This window comes from Grammomys surdaster, unplaced genomic scaffold, assembly GCF_004785775.1.
Source record: "Grammomys surdaster isolate TR1022 unplaced genomic scaffold, NIH_TR_1.0 125769, whole genome shotgun sequence".
Classification (NCBI taxonomy): domain Eukaryota; kingdom Metazoa; phylum Chordata; class Mammalia; order Rodentia; family Muridae; genus Grammomys; species Grammomys surdaster.
The window spans coordinates 963,527-981,815 of record NW_021620600.1 but is presented as its reverse complement, the minus strand read 5'-3'; the positions used below and the strand labels follow the sequence as shown (position 1 = coordinate 981,815).

The 18,289-nt window shown below is 49.5% G+C and overlaps 2 protein-coding genes across 4 annotated transcripts in view; one reads left to right on the top strand and one right to left on the bottom strand.

The window, feature by feature from the left end:
- The window catches only part of Nucb1 (nucleobindin 1), a 27,176-nt gene extending 11,812 nt beyond the window's left edge, over nucleotides 1-15,364 (top strand). For both annotated transcript variants that reach the window (XM_028789022.1, XM_028789021.1), the window contains exons 3-13: nucleotides 5,678-5,785; nucleotides 7,022-7,154; nucleotides 9,279-9,382; nucleotides 10,465-10,650; nucleotides 10,883-10,973; nucleotides 12,779-12,837; nucleotides 13,077-13,169; nucleotides 13,246-13,338; nucleotides 13,598-13,768; nucleotides 14,186-14,282; nucleotides 14,452-15,364. In XM_028789022.1, the coding sequence (XP_028644855.1) occupies nucleotides 5,678-5,785; nucleotides 7,022-7,154; nucleotides 9,279-9,382; nucleotides 10,465-10,650; nucleotides 10,883-10,973; nucleotides 12,779-12,837; nucleotides 13,077-13,169; nucleotides 13,246-13,338; nucleotides 13,598-13,768; nucleotides 14,186-14,282; nucleotides 14,452-14,564 (1,248 nt within the window). In that variant the 3' untranslated portion in view covers nucleotides 14,565-15,364. The remainder of the gene's footprint in view (nucleotides 1-5,677; nucleotides 5,786-7,021; nucleotides 7,155-9,278; nucleotides 9,383-10,464; nucleotides 10,651-10,882; nucleotides 10,974-12,778; nucleotides 12,838-13,076; nucleotides 13,170-13,245; nucleotides 13,339-13,597; nucleotides 13,769-14,185; nucleotides 14,283-14,451) is intronic.
- The window catches only part of Tulp2 (TUB like protein 2), a 34,614-nt gene that overhangs the window by 12,676 nt on the left and 3,649 nt on the right, over nucleotides 1-18,289 (bottom strand). The window lies entirely within an intron of this gene.

Below are 18,289 nucleotides of genomic sequence, written 5' to 3'. Positions count from 1 at the left end.
TTTGGTTTTTCAAGACAGGGTTTCTCTGTGTAGCCCGGGCTGTCCTGGAACTCACTCAGAACTCAGAAATCCACCTGCCTCTGCCTCCCAAGTGCTGGGATTAAATGCGTGCGCCACCACCTCCCGGCTGAGCAGTGGATTCTTAGTCACATGACTCCAGGACTAGTCGAAGGCTCTTAAGGACGGGGACATTGATAGGAAGTAATGTTGAGGGCTGTTTAAAACAAGTCCAGATTCTGTTCTTTTGATCAGGAGGAAGTAGCTTCCTTTTGTGGGCCTCAGCAAAGCTCTGATATCTTCAATCTCCTCCCTTTAATATGGCATTTTAAATTTTAAGGAGGTGCAAAGCTGATTATGAGGAAAGGTTAACCCTTATTCCCCCTTAGCCTGCCTGTGCTAGCTAACACTCCCCCAGGAGAGCTGAGACCCGAAAACTATTTGAGGAGGTTGTAGTGGTTAAGTGTTGAGCTGATCTGACTGCTCACAGCTGAAGTGGGGGTTCCACTCACAGTGAGTTTCAGGCCTTGCAATAAGATCAAAGGGGACAAGATAGATGGAATTAGATTGCCATCCTGTCATCTGAAAGTAGTCCAACTGAAAAGGATGAAAGGTAAAATTAAGATAGTAGCTCAGGATGAAATATCCAAAGGTTAATGGGACCACTCCCTAGACTGCAGTAGACATGAACCATTTTTACCATGAAGATCCATAGATTTCATTCCAAAGCTCTTTGCCCAAAGCATGGAGGTGCCAAGGAGATGGCTCAGTTGCTTAAAGCTACTGGCTTGACTTGGCTTGCCAAGCCTGGCCCTGTTCAATCCCTGGGACCCATGTGGGGAAAGAGAAAAACCACCACCAAGAGTTTGCTTATGTCTGTTTACTGATGTAAAACCCTAACTCACTTTACAGCCAAGAAGTGCAGCAGAACTGTGGAGGATGCTGCTTGCTGGCTAGCAGCCAGGCTCATGTTTGGCTAGCTTTCTTATGCTGTCCAAGGCACCTGCCCAAGGATTGGTGCCTCCCATAATGGGCTGGGCCTTCTAAGTCAGTTAACAATCAAGACATGCCACTCAGGTCAGCCTGATCTACACGGTTTCTCAGTTGAGGCTATGCTAGTCTGACAGTTGAAGTTTACCAGGATATCCCTGTATCCTCCTTGGCTCCCAAGTTTGGTTATTAAACAACCAGAAGGTTGGTTACATCAGACTGCACATAGTGCACATGTAATTGGTTTTTGCCTTTTACAAAACAGATCTAGTTGAGAGATGCTATTAAAACTTAAATTGGGGGCAGGGCATACCTTTAATCCTAGCCCGTGGGAGGCAGAGGCAGGTTGATCTCTGAGTTCAAGACCAGCCTATTCTACAGAGCTAGTTCCAGGATGTCCAGGGCTACACAGAGAACCCTGTCTTGAAAAGAAATCAAACAAAACAAAACTTAAATTGTGCTGGAGAGATGGCCCTGTGCTTAGGAGCACTCACAAACTGTCTGTAACTCCTTTGCCTGTACTATCCTTTACAGTGATGGTACTTGCCTTTAATCCTAGCCCTCATTAGGCACAGACAGGCAGATCTCTGAGTTAGTTGAAGACCAGCCTGCTCTACAGAGTGAATTCCAGGACAGCCAGGGCCACATAGAGAAACCCTGCCTCAAAAAATTAAAAACAAAGAATACAGAATTAAAAGAGACCATCTGGTGAGGAGAGCAGTTAGAAAGAGAAGCCCTGTCTCACAAAACAGAACAAACAGAGTTCCAAATCTGTCTTAGTCAGGGCTTCTTTCTTTGTGACAAAGCATCATGACCAAAAAGCAAGTTGGAGAGAAAAGGGGTGGCTTACACTTCCACAGCACTGTCGTCACTGAAGGAAACCAGGACAGGAACTCAAACAGGGCAGAAACTTGAGACAAGAGCCAATGTAGAGGCCATGGAGGGTTGCTGCTGACTGGCTAACTTCCTCTGAGTTGCTCAGCCTGCTTTCTTATAGCACCCAGGACCACCACCCCAGGGATGACACCACCCACAATGAGCTGGGTCCTCCTCCATTGACCACTAATTGAGAAAATGTCTTACAGCTGGATTTCCTCAGCCAAGGCTCCTTCCTCTCTTATGATTCTAGCTTGTGTCAGGTGAACACACAAAAGCAGCCAGTGCAATGTTCTCAGCCCTCGGGAGAGCAGCCCAAGGCTTACTAGAGAAAGTGAAGAAACTCCCATTTGTAATTGGGAATGTGAAAAGGTGCCCCTTGGGTCTTTGCCCTTCTTCTGCGCCTACACCGTGGTTTTATATGGTGCTGATTGGGCAGGCTGACAGCGGGCCCAAGACTGGAGAGGCAGCTCAGTGTCAAGGGTGCTACTGCTCTTTCAGAGGAAGAGTTTAGGTCCTAGCACCCTGGCTAGACTGCTGACTGACTGACAACTGCCTGCAAGTCCAGCTCCAGGGGAACTGATAGCCTCTTCTGGTCTCTGTTGGCACCTGCACACACATGACATACACCAGGCATACACACAGACAAAATAAAAATACATTTTTCTTTTCTTTTTGTTTGTTTGTTTGTTTTTTGAGACAGGATTTCTCTGTGTATCCCTGACTGTCCTGGAACTTATGCTATAGAGCAGGTTGGCCTCAAACACACACAGGGATCTTACGGAGGAGATCTGCCTCTGCCTCCTCAGTACTGAGATTACTGTGTGAGTGCACCATCACCACCTGCAAAACAAATCTTTAAAAAATAAAAGAAAATGGGCCCAGTGTGTCAGTACTGCTGTTGTGGGTCTACATGGAGGGACTGAGAGGGATGTGTGTGCCCCATGTGAAGGCAGCATGGGTGGCAGAGGGTCGGTCAATCAAAGCCCTTAGAGTGTAAAAAGCAAGTTAATCCTCAGCAGCCTTGCAATGTGATGGCATCTCCATCACATTTAGAATAAGGCAAATGCCTGGGGACCCTGGGATCACATACCGGCGCACACGTGGTGCAAGGCAGAGTCAGTGCCTGAGTCTTACATTCGTTTACATATCTTGTGTGCATATATGGAGGTACACCTGTATGTGTGGGGGTCAAAGGGCAACTTGCAGGAATCATGTCTTCCTCTTCCACGTCAGTGCCAAGGTTCCAAGTCAGGTTGTCAGAGTTGATACAGTCACCCTTCCTTGCTGAGCCATACTGCTGCCCCAGACACCTTCTATTCTGGTTACCCTCCCATGGCCATGAGCCATAGTGGCACATAGTGAAAGAACATTAAAAAGAAAACTCATGGCTTGTCCCATCAGGAAAAGAGGCCAAGAGAGGAGTGGGAAAGAGGCTTCTTTATTCCAGAGAGGTGGAGTACTAAAGCCAGGGGACTATCCAAATGGGAACCCTAGCAAAGGCAAACGGAGGTGGGGGGTGTAGAGGGGGAGGGAGGTGCCCTGGGAACTACCAGAAGGATGTCACCTGAGAAGTGGAGTGTTGTCACCCCTCAGACAATCTTCTTAATGAGTTCCTTTCATGTTGTCAAATGTGTTTCTGGGTATTCAGGGTTTTCTTTTGAGTGTTCTTAGTCTTGTTGATAAAACTAACTTCTTTATCCCAGGGGCCTGCAGAGATGGTAGGTGCTTTTGAAAAGGACTAGGCTTGGTTCTCAGCACCAGCACTGCAGCTAACAACCACCTATAGCTCCAGTTCCAGGGGATCTGATGCCTTCTGACCTCTGTGGGTACCGGGCACTCACATACGTGTAGGCACACCACTTCTACATGTAAAATTAATCTAAAACAAAACAACAAAAAAAAACCCCAAAAACCAGCAGCTACTGGGAGTGGGGAAATGGAGAAAAGGAAGACAATGTTAACGCCATTACTATTATTTTAAGTCCTGTCAGGTACCATAGGCCAGAGTGGGCGTCAGGTCCCTTGGAACTGGAGTTACAGGTGGTTGTAAGCCATCTAATAATAGAGCTGGGAACTGAACTCAGGGCCTCTGGAACAGCACTACATGCTCTGAACCAAAGAGCCATCTCCAGCCTTATTTTATTACTTTGAATAAAAAAGTGTGTGTGTGTGTGTGTGTGTGTGTGTGAGAGAGAGAGAGAGAGAGAGAGAGAGAGAGAGAGAGAGAGAGAGAGATCTGTGTCCTCTGGCTGTCCTGGAACTTACTTTGTGGAACAGCCTGGTCTTTAACTCACAGAGATCCTTCTCCCTTTGCCTCCTGAGTGCTGAGATTAAATGTGTGTGTCGCTACACATGGCTGTGTTTTTAAATTTTGTATGTGTATGGGGAATGGGTGCATGTGCGTCCAGGCACTTGGGGAAGCCCAAAGAAGGCATTGAGTCTCTTAGAGCTGGCGTTACAGGCAGTTGTGAGGGGCTGCTGTGGGTCCTCTGCTAGGTCAGTATGCACTCTTCATCACTGAGCTGTTTGTCCACCTCACAAGGGAATGCTTTTTTGAGTGAGAACCCAGAAACCTCAGCACCCAACAGTGAGGGTCTATCAGAACCTAATACTCTGGGGACTCTTGGGAGCCGAGTCCCCTTTCCATTCATTTCCAGTCCTGAGGATCTTCGTTGTTTTATTTTGGATTTTTGTGGGTGTTTTAAAGGCAGGATCTCACCCTGTAGCCCAAGCTTGAACCTGAGGCAGTCCTCCTGCCTCAGCCCCCACTGCTAAGATCACAAGCATGTCCCACCAAACCTGGCTTCTCCTTATAACTTTCTTTTTACCTTTGTGAAAGTGCGTGTGTTCAGGGTTTTGTGCATGTTCATTTATGTGTGTGCAGGTGCACAGAGAGGCTAGAGGTGGGCTGTGCTGTTCTTCAGGAGCCAACTGGCTTGTTTCAAGACAGGGTGTTTTATTGGGACCTGGGATTCACACAGTATGTCGGGGTGTGGGTCCAGTGAGCCAAGAGATGCACCCACCTCTGCTCTGCAGCCGCATTGCAAGCATGCACTGTTGTGTTTGGCCTTTCAAGATTTTTGTTTGTTTGTTTTATTTTGTTTTGTTTTTCAAGACAGGGTTTCTCTGTGTAGCCCTGGCTGTCCTGGAACTCACTCTATAGACCAGGCTGGCCTCGAACTCAGAAATCTGCCTGTCTCTGCCTCCCAAGTGCTGGGATTAAAGGTGTATGCCACCACTGCCCGGCTCAAGATTTATTTTGACTCCTTTCTAAAACTTTTACTTAAAAGGTTATTCATGTGTATGTGTTATGTTGTATGTGTATGTGTTGTGGTGTGTGTGTGCATGTGTGCAGAGGCCAGGAGAGGGCATCAGGTCCTCTGCAGCCAGCATCACAGATGTTGTGAGCTACTGGGGGTCATGGGAACTGAACTTGGGTCTTCTGCAAGAGCAGCCAGGACTTTTCGCTCCTACACCGTGTCCCCACTTCATGCCTGACTCCATCTCAGGCCCTCATGCTTATTCAGGGAGTGTTTTACCCACCACCATCTCTTCAGCTCCCCTATAGGATGCTCATTTCTTGTGTTGCATGGAAACTTCCAGGAGGTGGGCACTAGCAGAAGGTCAGGGGCTGGAGCCTGGACTAGCCGGCTCTGGCTGGCTCTTGAGTACTCAGCCAGTCAGTAATGCCGGCCTCCTGTTGTGCATGGATGGTATATATCAGCTGCAAGTTGGGCGCTGAGCTGTGGTCCTGGCTTGAGGAGACTTAGAAGATAAGGCAGGTGTTGCCATGTCTTCCCTTGTCCCTCAGGACACGGGCCTCTACTACCACCGGTACCTCCAAGAAGTCATCAACGTGCTAGAGACAGATGGGCACTTCCGGGAGAAGCTGCAGGCTGCCAACGCTGAGGACATTAAGGTGCGATAGGGGCGGGCTGTGAGCGGGCTGTGAGGGTATGCACAAGGGAGCTCGGGGTCACAGCTGGGAGGGAGGCTGGGAACTCCTGAAGATGTGTTTAAACATGGGCATGAGCTCTCAGCTCTACCAGCTGTCAGCTACGGGACCTCAGTCTGCTGTGCCTCAGTTTCCCGTCCGTTAAGATGTAGCCCTGTTCCCTTGAGTTCTTATCTGCCTCATCTGATTGGCTTCTGTTTTAGGGTTTTGTTTGTTTGTTTGTTTGTTTTTGCTGTGACAAGACAAAAGCAACTTAGGAAGATTTATCCTTGTTCACAGTTCAAGGGCATCATAGAGTTTGTAGCCAGCGGGCAGGTGGGCGGGCGGGCGAGTGAGGTGTCAGCTGTGCTATATCCCAGTCAGAGATGGATGAATGCTGGTGCTTCCTACCCTTCTCCTTTTCATTCACTTCTGGAGTCCAGTTACGGGATAGTGCTGCCAACATGTAGGGAGGCTCGCACATCTTAATTAACCCTGTCTGTAAACTCCCTCTTAGTTATGCTCAGACGTCTGTCCTCTAGAGGATTCTAGATCTTGTTAGTTATGCTCAGACGTCTGTCCTCTAGATGATTCTAGATCTTGTCAAGTTTATGTTCTTCACCATCACCAGGGATGTTCACGATGGGAGTGTGTGCAGGGTCAGCAGCCCAGACGACAGCTCTGGGTTGCAAAAGAAGCTCTCTTGGTGCCTTCAGTATTTGCTGGCAGCCCCTTGGGACTGATGGGCACAGAGACACTGGTGAGCCCTGGAGTGGTGCTGTGAGCAGCAGAGGCCAGGGTTGGCTCTGGTGGCAGAACAGAGTCAAGATGAGAACTGGCATAGTCCAGAGCAAGCATCGGGCTCAGCACTCTGGGTGGGTCGGTGAAGGTGACATCTGGATACGTGTCCTAAGGTGGATGTGCTGTTTCTGTTAAGTGTTGAAAGGCAGAATGGATTGGAAAGGGGTGTCAAGGAGAGTTAGTGGCCCTGTGGTGAGAACAGACTTGTGAGTATGGGCGCTCTCAGTCAGCACTGCTGGGTCTGAGGTGAGCAGGGCCTCAGCAAAGCTCAGGTTCCATCCTGCTCATTCTGGCCTCCAGGTACCAGGGCAGGAAAGACAAGAGAGTTCAGTTGTTTGGGGTGTAGGGTGTACAGTGGGGCTGCCCAGCACGTCCCCTCTGTCACCAGCCTGACTGGGGTACCCTCCTCTGTCCTTGAAGAGTGGAAAGCTGAGTCAAGAGCTGGACTTTGTCAGCCACAATGTGCGCACCAAGCTGGATGAGCTCAAGCGGCAGGAGGTCTCACGGCTACGGATGCTGCTCAAGGCCAAGATGGACGCACAGCAGGAGCCGAGTGAGCCTGGGTGGACGGAGGTGCCTGGGTGGACGGAGGTGCCTGGGTGGACGGAGGTGCCTGGGCGGCTCTGCACTGGGTGGCTGCTGCTGTGAGCTCTTGGGAAAGCAGGTGCAAGTTACTCAGGGTTTTTTTCTTTTCTTGAACATTTTCACTTTGACATTATTCTCTCTGCGTCTCCCACTTTTTATGTTTATTGGGGGAGGGGTGGAGTGTTTGCCTTTCTGAAACAGGGTCTCATATAGCCAGGCTGGCCTCAAATTTACTATATTGCCAAAGATGACTTTAACTCCTAGTCCTTCTGCATCTACCTCCTGAGTGCCAGTGTAGGCCACCACATGTTTCTGCCTTTTCCTTTAAATACCTTTTTAACCTTTTTTTGTTGTTGCTTTTGTTTTTTGGTTTTTGGTTTTTTTGTTTGTTTGTTTTTTGAGACAGGGTTTCTCTGTGTAGCCCTGGCTGTCCTGGAACTCATTCTGTAGACCAGGCTGGCCTCTGAACTCAGAAATCCACCTGCCTCTGCCTCCCAAGTGCTGGGATTAAAGGAGTGCGCCACCACTGCCTGGCTCTTTTTAACTTTTTAAAAATGATTTATTTATTTATTTTATGTATATGAGTACACCATTGCTCTCTTCAGACACACCAGAAGAGGGCATCAGATGTCATTACAGATGGTTGTGAGCCACCATGTGGTTGCTGGGAATTCAACTCAGGACCTCTGGAAGAGCAGTCAGTGCTCTTAACTGTTGAGCCATCTCTCCAGCCCTGAATATCCTTATTGAACTCTAAGGGCCTGTGAGATTGGTAAAGGCGCTTGTCCCCAAGCCTGGTGACCTGATCTCATGCTGGGGAGGAGACAACCCACTCCACAGAGTAGACCTCTGACCTTCACATAAATTGTGTGTACCAATTCACCCATGCACACATGCATGCACACGCACATATAATATAAACCAAGTAACAACAGTGTGCTGCTGAATCACACCACCAGCCTCTCATGAGTGGACTCTAGGCAGACGCTCAAACACAGCCCCATGCCTAAATGTATTCTGAACCACAGGCAAGCCCAGAACATAAAGTCCATCTGTCTCAGCCTACCAAGTAGCCATACCATGCCCACCTACATGGGGCACGCTCTTATGCCTGCTAGTGGAGAAGACCTGTCTCAGCAGATGCCACAGTATAACACAAAGCTAATGAAAACTGCACATTGAACCAGTGGCTTCAACGTCTGCCAGCTGTGGGGTGGATCAATAAAATGTGCTCTGTCTGCACCGTGAAGCATTAGTGAGCCCTAAAAAAGGTCTGAGAAACCGGCATGCAGAACAGTGGAAATAAACCGCAGAAATAGTTGCTGTTGGAAGCCGGGCACCAGACTTTAAGGCTTATTAAGTGTCCCCAGTGAGCAAGTACACACACAGGCAGGGATGCAGATAAGAGTCTGCTGACAGGTGGGGAGAAAAAAAAAAGGTTGTGTTTTTGTTTTTTTGTTTTTCAAGACAGGGTTTCTCTGTGTAGCCCTGGCTGTCCTGGAACTCACTCTGTAGACCAGGCTGGCCTAGAACTCAGAAATCCACCTGCCTCTGCCTCCCAAGTGCTGGGATTAAAGGTGTGCACCACCAATGCCTGGCTAGAGAAAAAAAGGTATGGTCCTTTTGAGGATAACAACAGTACAAGTCATGGTGGTGGTGTTTGTGTGTACCTGTGAACATTCTAAAAAGCCATCAAATTGTATGCTGTAAATGAGTGGTTTAGTGCTTGGCAAGATGGCTCAGCCAGTAAGGAAGGCACTTGCTGCCAAGGCTTGGCAGCAGCCTGATGAGAGACACACACAAACCAATCAGGGCTAATCCTGAGCCCATGTTATCAGGCTGTGTGGCGAGGCATGGACTTCTATTAACTGTTGTATTAAGAGCAGGGCCTGGCATCGCTCTCATTGTGGTTCCTGTTATTTTTAGCACTAGAGTCAGTGGAGGCTCACGTTCTCAGACGTCCTCCAGGCCCATGTGCCATCCTCTTTGCCTGCGCGGCCTCTGAGGCTTTCCCCTCTGCACTCCTGCTCTCAGTCAGGGGTTCTGACAGAAAAGCCATGATGGGTGGTGTTGGTTCACCTTTCCCTTCCAGACTTGCAGGTGGACCACATGAATCTCCTGCAGCAGTTTGAACACCTGGACCCTCAGAACCAGCGCACATTTGAGGCTCGAGACCTAGAGCTGCTGATCCAGACGGTAGGCGAGGGCGAGGGCCGGCTGAGGAAGAGGGACTGGGCCCTGCCTCCTGGTGCAGGGCAGTGCTGCTGGGCTGGGCTAGGTCAGCACACCCTGCTTTTCTCCAGGAAAACAGGGTGGCTAGGGCTGTGTGACGGAGTCTGTTCTCTGCACTATAGTGCTTAGAGCAGTCCTGGGCTTATCCACTGATGCCTAAGACCTCCTCCTGATGTAACAAGAAAACTAGTCTGCCGTTGACAACTGCCCCTTGCTGCATAGCAACCTAGGTTGTGCAGCTGTCTCCATAGCAACTGTGAAGTAACTTGAGAAAAATTATAAATTCATTGTCTTATAAGAGCTGCTCTGAGACAGTGTCTTGATATGTAGCCCAGGCTGGCCTAGAATTTTCCATACTCAGGGCCTGAGAGATGGCTCAGTGGTTAAGAGCACCTGCTGCTCTCCCAGAGGACCCAGGTTCAATTCCCAGCAACCACATGGCAGTTAACATGTGTCTATAACTATAGTTCCAGGGGATATGACACCTTCACACAAACATACATTCAGGCAAAGCACACATGCACAAGAAATAAATTTTTTTTAAAAATGTTAAAAAAAATGATTTTGCCATTTTCCTGCCTCAGCCTCCTGAGTGCTGTGATTGCAGGTTGGGTCCTTTCTGGTATGTTCTTATCTCCCAAGCTGTGCTGCTTTTTCCATATTAAGCCCACTTCACATGCCGTCCCCTGCTCATTCCTGAAATGCTGAGCTCATGGCGAACTTGAAAGATTCACATCAGCCGGGCAGTGATGGCGCATGTCTTTAATCCCAGCACTTGGGGGGCAGAGGAAGGCGGATTTCTGAGTTCGAGGCCAGCCTGATCTACAGAGTGAGTTCCAGGACGGCCAGGGCTACACAGAGAAACCCTGTCTCGAAAAACCAAAAAAAGAAGGTTCATACCCAAGCTGCTACTGCGCAAACATCATCACTTTGGGAAAGCACCCCAGGGTTTGCTGTGGACAGAACCAGCCACGGAGACCTAGGAAGTGAGGTCATGCCTTGTGTCTAAAAGACAGGAGGGATGTGACCGTCTTGGCTCTCCACAGGCCACCCGAGACCTCGCCCAGTATGACGCTGCACACCATGAGGAGTTCAAACGCTACGAGATGCTCAAGGAACATGAGAGGAGACGTTACCTGGAGTCTCTGGGAGAGGAGCAGCGGAAGGAGGCCGAGAGGAAGCTACAAGAGCAACAGCGCAGACACCGGGAACACCCCAAAGTCAATGTTCCTGTAAGGACCCCCATGTATGTTTTACCATGTCTGACTCCTAAGCAGAAAAATGAATGCAGATGCAGAACTAGAACTCCCAAGAGTCCTTGAGGCAAAAAGTCCACCTACCTACATGCTGGGAATTGTAGTTCTGCTCGAGGGGGACTGATTGGGCACCTAGTGCTATCTAACCTGATAAAACAAACGGCTCTCAGATGCGTTGTCAACAAGCGCCTGCTGTTCTTCTCCACAGGGCAGCCAAGCCCAGCTGAAGGAGGTGTGGGAGGAGCTGGATGGATTGGATCCCAACAGGTTCAACCCCAAGACCTTCTTCATACTGCATGGTAAGGTGGGGAGGATGATCCAGACCCAGGCAGATATGACAGGTTCTGATGGTTCCTATCCTGACTAGCCAAATACCCTGCCCCTCCATGTTGGTAGGCCTGAGATCTTCCATGGACAAATCTTTTTCTTCAGTATTTTTTTTCCTCTGTATTCTAAGGCATGGCCATGTCCTCTTAGCAGACCAGGCTTGAGGACTACATAAAGAACTTCAACTCTCAAGAGCCATGGAGACAAAAAAAATCTTGGTGCCTATATGAAACTGCCATGGGAGGTAGGGGGCCTGGAAAGATGGCTATCTTCCAGAAGATCCTAGCACTCCTGTGGTACTCAAAACTATCTAATTCCAGTTCGAGGGGATCCAGTGCCCTCTTGCCCTCTGAGGGCAGTAAGCACACATGTAATACATATTATACATGTAGGCAAAACACCCATACACAATATATATATGTGTGTGTGGGTATACACAAACACACACACACACACACACACATTTTAAAATAAAACTGCCACAAGGCTGTTGGGATTGAAGTTTTTAGGCTTGAGAGAATGAAGTTTGTCAGCTGCCATAATAGTCAGAAGCCTGGGGCCCCAGAGCCCTGCCTGGCAATCTGAGTTCGATGTGTGGAACATACATGACAGAAGAAGAGAACCAACTCCCATGTTGACCTGTGACCTCTGTGCTGAGTTGTGTCCCAGGCGAACCCCCACCAGGCACACATATGCACTCAAGTTAAACAAAATGTAATGTTTTGGTTTTGTTGTTGGTTTGGTTTGGTTTGGTTTTGATTTTTTGAGACAGGGTTGCTCTGTGTGTTTCCTGTCTGTGATTTTTGGCTCCAGGTGCCCTGAGTAAATGCAGTCTGTGCCACTGAAGTTGGTGTCATTGGAACTTTAGTCCCCCGATGTGACCAGTGGCTGCTCAGTTGGAAGGTGTAGTCCCAGAGAGGACACCCATGGGAAAGTGAGGGTGAAGGGGGTGACACAGCTGTGTGGTGGAGTGGCGGCCCACTCACAGCCCCCGAGCAGTCTTCAGTGCCACTGATGAAACAGAAACAGAACTCCAGACTGATGGGCAGAGCCTTGCTGCCACACGGCCCAGAAAAGCAGGCACACAGAGAACGCTCCACAGGCTCCCAGGGATGTGGTACACAAAGAGGATGGGGCAGACTGTCACCTTGTAGGGTTGACAGAATGACTGTTCTAGACAGTCAGGCAAAGGCGAGACCCTGGGGCCTTGTGAGTGGCCAGAAATGCTGGTGTCTGGGGTGTAGGCAGGAGACTGAAATGGGTCTAAGTCTGCCATCACCTTGATGCAGGTAGACAAGGACTGTGTCCCATGATACATGGCCCTCCCTAGCCCTCCCTAGCCACTGGAATTGATTTGGACCTGGTTCTCTGAGGAGCAGAGGTCACAGCCCCTGGACTCCATTCTTAGGTCCTTGTTTGCTACAGAATGGTTTTGGGTTGTTTGGTTTTGGGGTTGTTTGTGGCTTTGTTTTTGTTTTTGAGACAGGGACTCTATATAGCCCTGGCTGTGCTGAAACTCACTCTGTAGACCAGGCTAGCCTCAAACTCAAGATTTCTGCCTGGCTGTAACTCAGGGATGCTGGGATTAAAGATGTACACCACCACCCCCAGCCAGAATTGGTGCTGATAACAACAGGTCCTGCTGGCGTACTGGTTATGGCCAGCATTCTGTTTGTCCTCAGCTGTCACACCCACCCACAGTTCCTTCACTAGCGTCTCTTTTGGGGATCAGACACTTTCACCCCTCTGTCGCTAACATATCTCGTCTCATCCCCAGACATCAACAGCGATGGTGTCCTAGATGAGCAAGAACTGGAAGCTCTCTTTACCAAGGAGGTAAGTGTAATGGAACCTTTCTGGGCGAGACATACTTTACCCTAGTACACTGTAACCTGTCCTCTGGCTTCCTGTCAGTGAGTGCAGGAAAAACCACAACTCCCAGCAGACCCTAGAGACAAAGAAACTATTAATAATAAAGCAAACCCCACTGCTCCTCTGAGAGGTGGGGCATGTCCACCAGGAGTGGTGGTGTTCTGGCATTCTCAGCACTTCACATTTCTCCCTTAACCTTGCAGCTGGAGAAGGTGTACGACCCAAAGAATGAGGAGGATGACATGAGAGAGATGGAGGAAGAACGGCTCCGCATGCGGGAGCACGTGATGAAGAACGTGAGAAAAGCCATGCTGGGGGTGGACAGTGGGCAGCAGGCTCGGCATAGTCGCTAACCTTGATCTGGCTCCCCAGGTGGACACCAATCAGGACCGGCTTGTGACCCTGGAGGAATTCCTGGCATCCACACAGAGGAAGGAGTTTGGGGACACTGGGGAGGGGTGGAAGGTGAGGACATGGGAAAGGCTCGGACCTTAGTATCTCTCAGGTCCAGCCTTTCCTTCAGCATCTCTGGCTGTTTCCTTTCCCTTCTAGTTCTGATTTCCCCCATTCCCTATCTAGACCTGTGCCCTTCCTTCTATAGTCTTTAGTAAACACTGCTTCCAGTCAGGTAGCACACACATGCACCCCAGCCTCTCCCTGCTCTCCCCTCAGTGAGGCTGGGCTTGCCCTAATTGATCTTCTGACCCTGTCCTGTGCCCTGCAGACAGTGGAAATGTATCCAGTGTACACAGAGGAAGAACTGAAGCGTTTTGAAGAGGAGCTTGCTGCCCGGGAGGCTGAGCTGAATGCCAGGGCCCAGCGCCTCAGCCAGGAGACAGAGGCCCTGGGGCGCTCCCAGGACCGCCTAGAGGCTCAGAAGAGAGAGCTGCAGCAGGTGACCAGTGGGAGAGTTTGGGCCCATTATCTGGATCTCCTAGGGCCTTTTTATTTATCCAAATGGGTGTGTTCAGGATGGCCTGTAGCTGCCATGTTAATAATCATAGATACATAAGTGCAGGTGACAGCTGCTGTCATTAAAGGGGCAGAGGATTTTTCATGCCTGGCTGTGCTGCGGCAGCCATTTTACATGAGGGCAGTGAGGGATATGAGGCCCAGGAGGAGAGCATAGGTTTCAGTGTGGGCATGCCTGAGCCCCCACAGGAGAGAATGGAATCCTAGCTAGTGTGGATCCCAGCTCAATGACAAAGGAGCCAACCAAGTCCATGGGGAAGAAAAAGGACTGTGGCCACTTACAGTTGGCCATAGGATCTTTCTGGGGCCATAACCTCCTGTCTGCGTCTGCCTCCTGCAGGCTGTTCTGCAAATGGAGCAAAGAAAACAGCAACAGCAAGAACAGAACATTCCGCCTCCCAAACCTGATGGACAGCTTCAGTTCCGTGCAGATACAGGTACTGGCTCTGTATCTGGGACACTGGGTCTGAAAGAGGAAGACCAGGGCCTAGGCCTCTGTCAGAAGCAGGAGGATTAGTGGCTAATTCTGAGTCTGAGGGAGGAAGCCTGAGAATCCTGTTTCCCATGGTAGGAAATTTGTCTAACATTCTCCCGTTTCCTCTGCAGATGATGTTCCTGTCCCAGCTCCAGCAGGTGACCAGAAAGAGATGCCTGCTTCTGAAAAGAAGGTCCCAGAGCAGCCCCCTGTGCTGCCACAGCTGGATTCCCAGCACTTATAAGCCCTCAGAGACCCAGCCCTCAAGTTCCCACAGACAGTGATGGAAGCTGGATGAAGTGTCCTTGCAGCTTCTCTGGAGACCAAAGCCTTCAATGGCCTCCTGGGGAGGAGAACGGACTACCCTGTTCCTCAGATGCGCTTCTACCCGAGTCTACCCGTCTCTGCTCTCACAGCCTCTGGATCCCGGTCCTTCCTTCCTTCCTTCCTTCCTTCCTTCCTTCGTTCCTTCCTACCTACCTACCTACCTACCTACCTACCTACCTTTCCTCCCTTTACTGTCAGGGACTCAACTGCAGGAGCTGAAGTTACAGGAGACCCTCATCCCACCTGGAGTGTGTACTCCTGGCCTGCCTGCCCTCCCGATTTGCTCTTACCTGTTCCAGGCTCAGCCTCTCTGCTCCCTGAACCTAGTTAGTGGGTCACAGGAGTTTGGCTTGGTCTCTCTACTCTTTGCCTTGTGTGAGGCCAATGATCTCAATTCCTTTTGGTGGCTTGAAGCCACCAGGATGGGGGGTGTCCTTCAAGTAGCTGTCAGCTCTACCTGGGACTCCTGGCCTCCACCATTACCCCACCAGCCTTACCCTAACCTCCTGGGCCCATTACCTATCCTATGGCCCCAGAAGGTACCCAGATATAGCTATACCCTTAGCTGAGGTCCAGCCCTGCTCAGCACCCTATAGGAGCTCCTGAAAATTGGTTCTCCCACCTCCCTGGCTTCAGGCCACACTGCTGGTCTTTCTCTGTGCCCCAGTTCCATCCAAATATAGCCCGGTACAAATAAACATTAGCGTATCTGTGTGAGTGTACTGCCCTCTTGCAAGTCCCGCCTACACACCACCTGCTCGACTCCCTGGTATCCTAGGGCACATTGTTTTTCCCTGCCAGGAGGCTTGCTGGAATGGCTTTCTGTGTGCTCTTGTCAGAACACCCTCATTGCTTCATGTTTGCCATGGGAACAGAAAACCCAAACCTGAGCTTGAAAAAAAAAATTTAATATCTTAAATAATTAAAAACTATATTATTAAGGGTCTGTGGATCAGTTGGCATAATGCTTCCCTAGCATGAATGAGGCCCTGTATCCCACAGGCCATATAATAGAGTATGGGGTACATGCCTGTAATCCTAGCACTTGGGAGGTAGAGGCAGGAAGATCGGGAGTTATTGTCATTCTAGGCTGTATAACAAGTTGAAAGCCGACCTAGACTATATGAAGCTCTGTGCCCAAAGACAAAAAAACAAAAGCCAGGCAAGGAGGCTGGGGGGGGGGGTCCCTGAGTTCAAGCCAGCCAAGACTACATAGTGAGATCCTATCTTAAAACAATGGGCCACAGACATGGCTCAGTTGGAAAAGTGCTTGTGCAAGCATTAGGAGCTCGGTTTAGATTCCTGTCACCCATGTATAGAACACCTGTGATCCCAGCAGTGGGGAGGTAGAACAGGTGGCTCCTTGGGGTCACTGGGCCACATCCTAGGCAATTCAGCAAGCTCCAAACCACAGAGAGGTTCTGTCTCAATAAACCTGGCTGGCTGTCCTGCATACACGCAAATGTCTACAGTACAACAGCCCCAGGGTTATGAGGAAATTTATTTCCCAGTCTCCTATCTGCTGTCACTGAGACATTATACTCCATGGTTCCTCATTGGCTGTGACAACTGCAGATAGCACATCTGCACCAACCTCCAGACTTTGTCAGCAGGAGACTGACAAAGCACATGCCCACGGAGCTTCCCGATCATGTCCCATTGGTCTTGAGGCTTTCTTTGGCCATGAGAACACCAGGATGGTGGCTACCTGTGGTGCTTTGTCCTTATATCAGATAGGGACATATTCTGAAGAAATTAGGAGGCCTTCACTTACATAAGGGCATTGGCCCCCAAATGGCTGCACCCAGACCAAGTCCCACCACATTGCAGATGATGTCACAGGAGCTACACTACAAAGCCACTCACTGAAGCTTCCACTTTCCGTGCTATCTGGAGTCTCAAATCACTCGAGGCTGCAGTTTCACAAAAAGGGGTCTTAGGGTCTTATGCCTCTTCTGTTTACCAGGAAGCACCAGAAGGTCCATTACCATAGACCTGGCTACCACTGGTTAGCAGCCTTGGCTTCTGGGTAAACGTATTCTATTACCCAAGATGGCACCACATACATGATTCAGGGAGAGAAAAACAAAACTACCAAACAACACAGCTACACAGCTGAGAAAAAAATATACTACCCTCTCTCTCAATGAACAACTGCCTAGAGAGCCTCAAAGGGAAGAGGCTTTGTGGTCCCACCCACACTGTTTATTTTGCTCTTTGTTTTCTGAGGCAGCTTTAGCTACCTTGGAACTCTGTGTAGACCAGGCTGGCCTTCAACTCATTGAGATCTACCTGCCTCCACGTCCTGCCTCCATAAAGCCTCTTTTAAAAAGGTTTATTTTTAGTTCTGAGTATGTGTGTGTCTTTCTGTGTTTGCCATAAGAATGCAGGGACCCACAGAATTCAGAGAGGGTATCAGATCCCCAGGAGCTGGAGTTACAGTTGATTGTGAGCAATGTGGATACATGCTGGGAACCAAATGCAGGTCCTCTGTAAGAGCAGCACATGTTCTTAACCACTGAGCCATCTCTCCAGTCCCCAGCTACCAACGTCTTACAGGCAGGGAAATTGGATATTGTCTTGGTGAAAGCAGCTTTGCCAACCAGTTAATATTTACATAATATGCCATAGAACTATTACTCCTCTTAAGACTTTCTTGTGAGTGGAAATTGGGGAATTCAGTTTTCCAGAACAGAAAAGTGACCCCCAGAGAGGTCCAGCTCTAAGCCAGTAAGAAATAGAGGGACATGGGAGACAACTCTGTCCCTAACTCCAGAGGTCATAAGAAGCAGGACCAGCTGTCAAGCCTGTGATCCAGGCCTATCATCCTAGCTGCTTGGGGAGCTGAGGCAGGAGGATTGTTACCTTAAGCATGTATACTTGTGTCACCTGTGTCAAGGAATGCTCTTTCCTGTCAAAGGCTTACATGGAAATGGGAAGGGAAAGTGACCTCAGCCCTGGCTTCCCTTGCTCTAGTCCTGAACTCAGGATTACATAACCAATTATAGTTCAATGATTAATTAAAAATATGATAGCTGATTAAACTCCTATGTCTTGCTAAATATGTGACTTGTGAACACCTGGGCACAGTCAGACAATGTTCAATGGATTTGAAGAAAAGAAAAAAAAATGAAATTGTGTTATAAGTGAAGAGGAACTATTACCAATGAGATGCAAATTCTTTTCTCTCTAAACTTTAAGTGAGATAAATCAAGTTCCATCATTAAAGAGACTTGTAAAGACATAATTGGAGGTGGAGAGAGGGCTCAGGCTAAGAGCATCTACTGTTATTCCCAGCATCTATATAATGAACCGCTCGCAACCATCTGCAACTCTGGTTCCAAGGAATCCTCCTCCTCCTCCCCCTCCTCCCCTCCTCCCCCCTCCTCCTCCTCCCCCTCCTCCCCTCCCCCTCCTCCTCCCTACTCCTCCTTCTCCTCCCTCCTCCCCCTCCTCCTCCTCCCCCTCCTCCGCCTCCCTACTCCTCCTTCTCCTCCCTCCTCCTCCCCCTCCTCCTCCCCCTCCTCCTCCTCCCTACTCCTCCTTCTCCTCCCTCCTCCTCCCCCTCCTCCCTCCTCCCCCTCCTCCTCCTCCCCCCTCCTCCTCCTCCCTACTCCTCCTTCTCCTCCCTCCTTCTCCCCC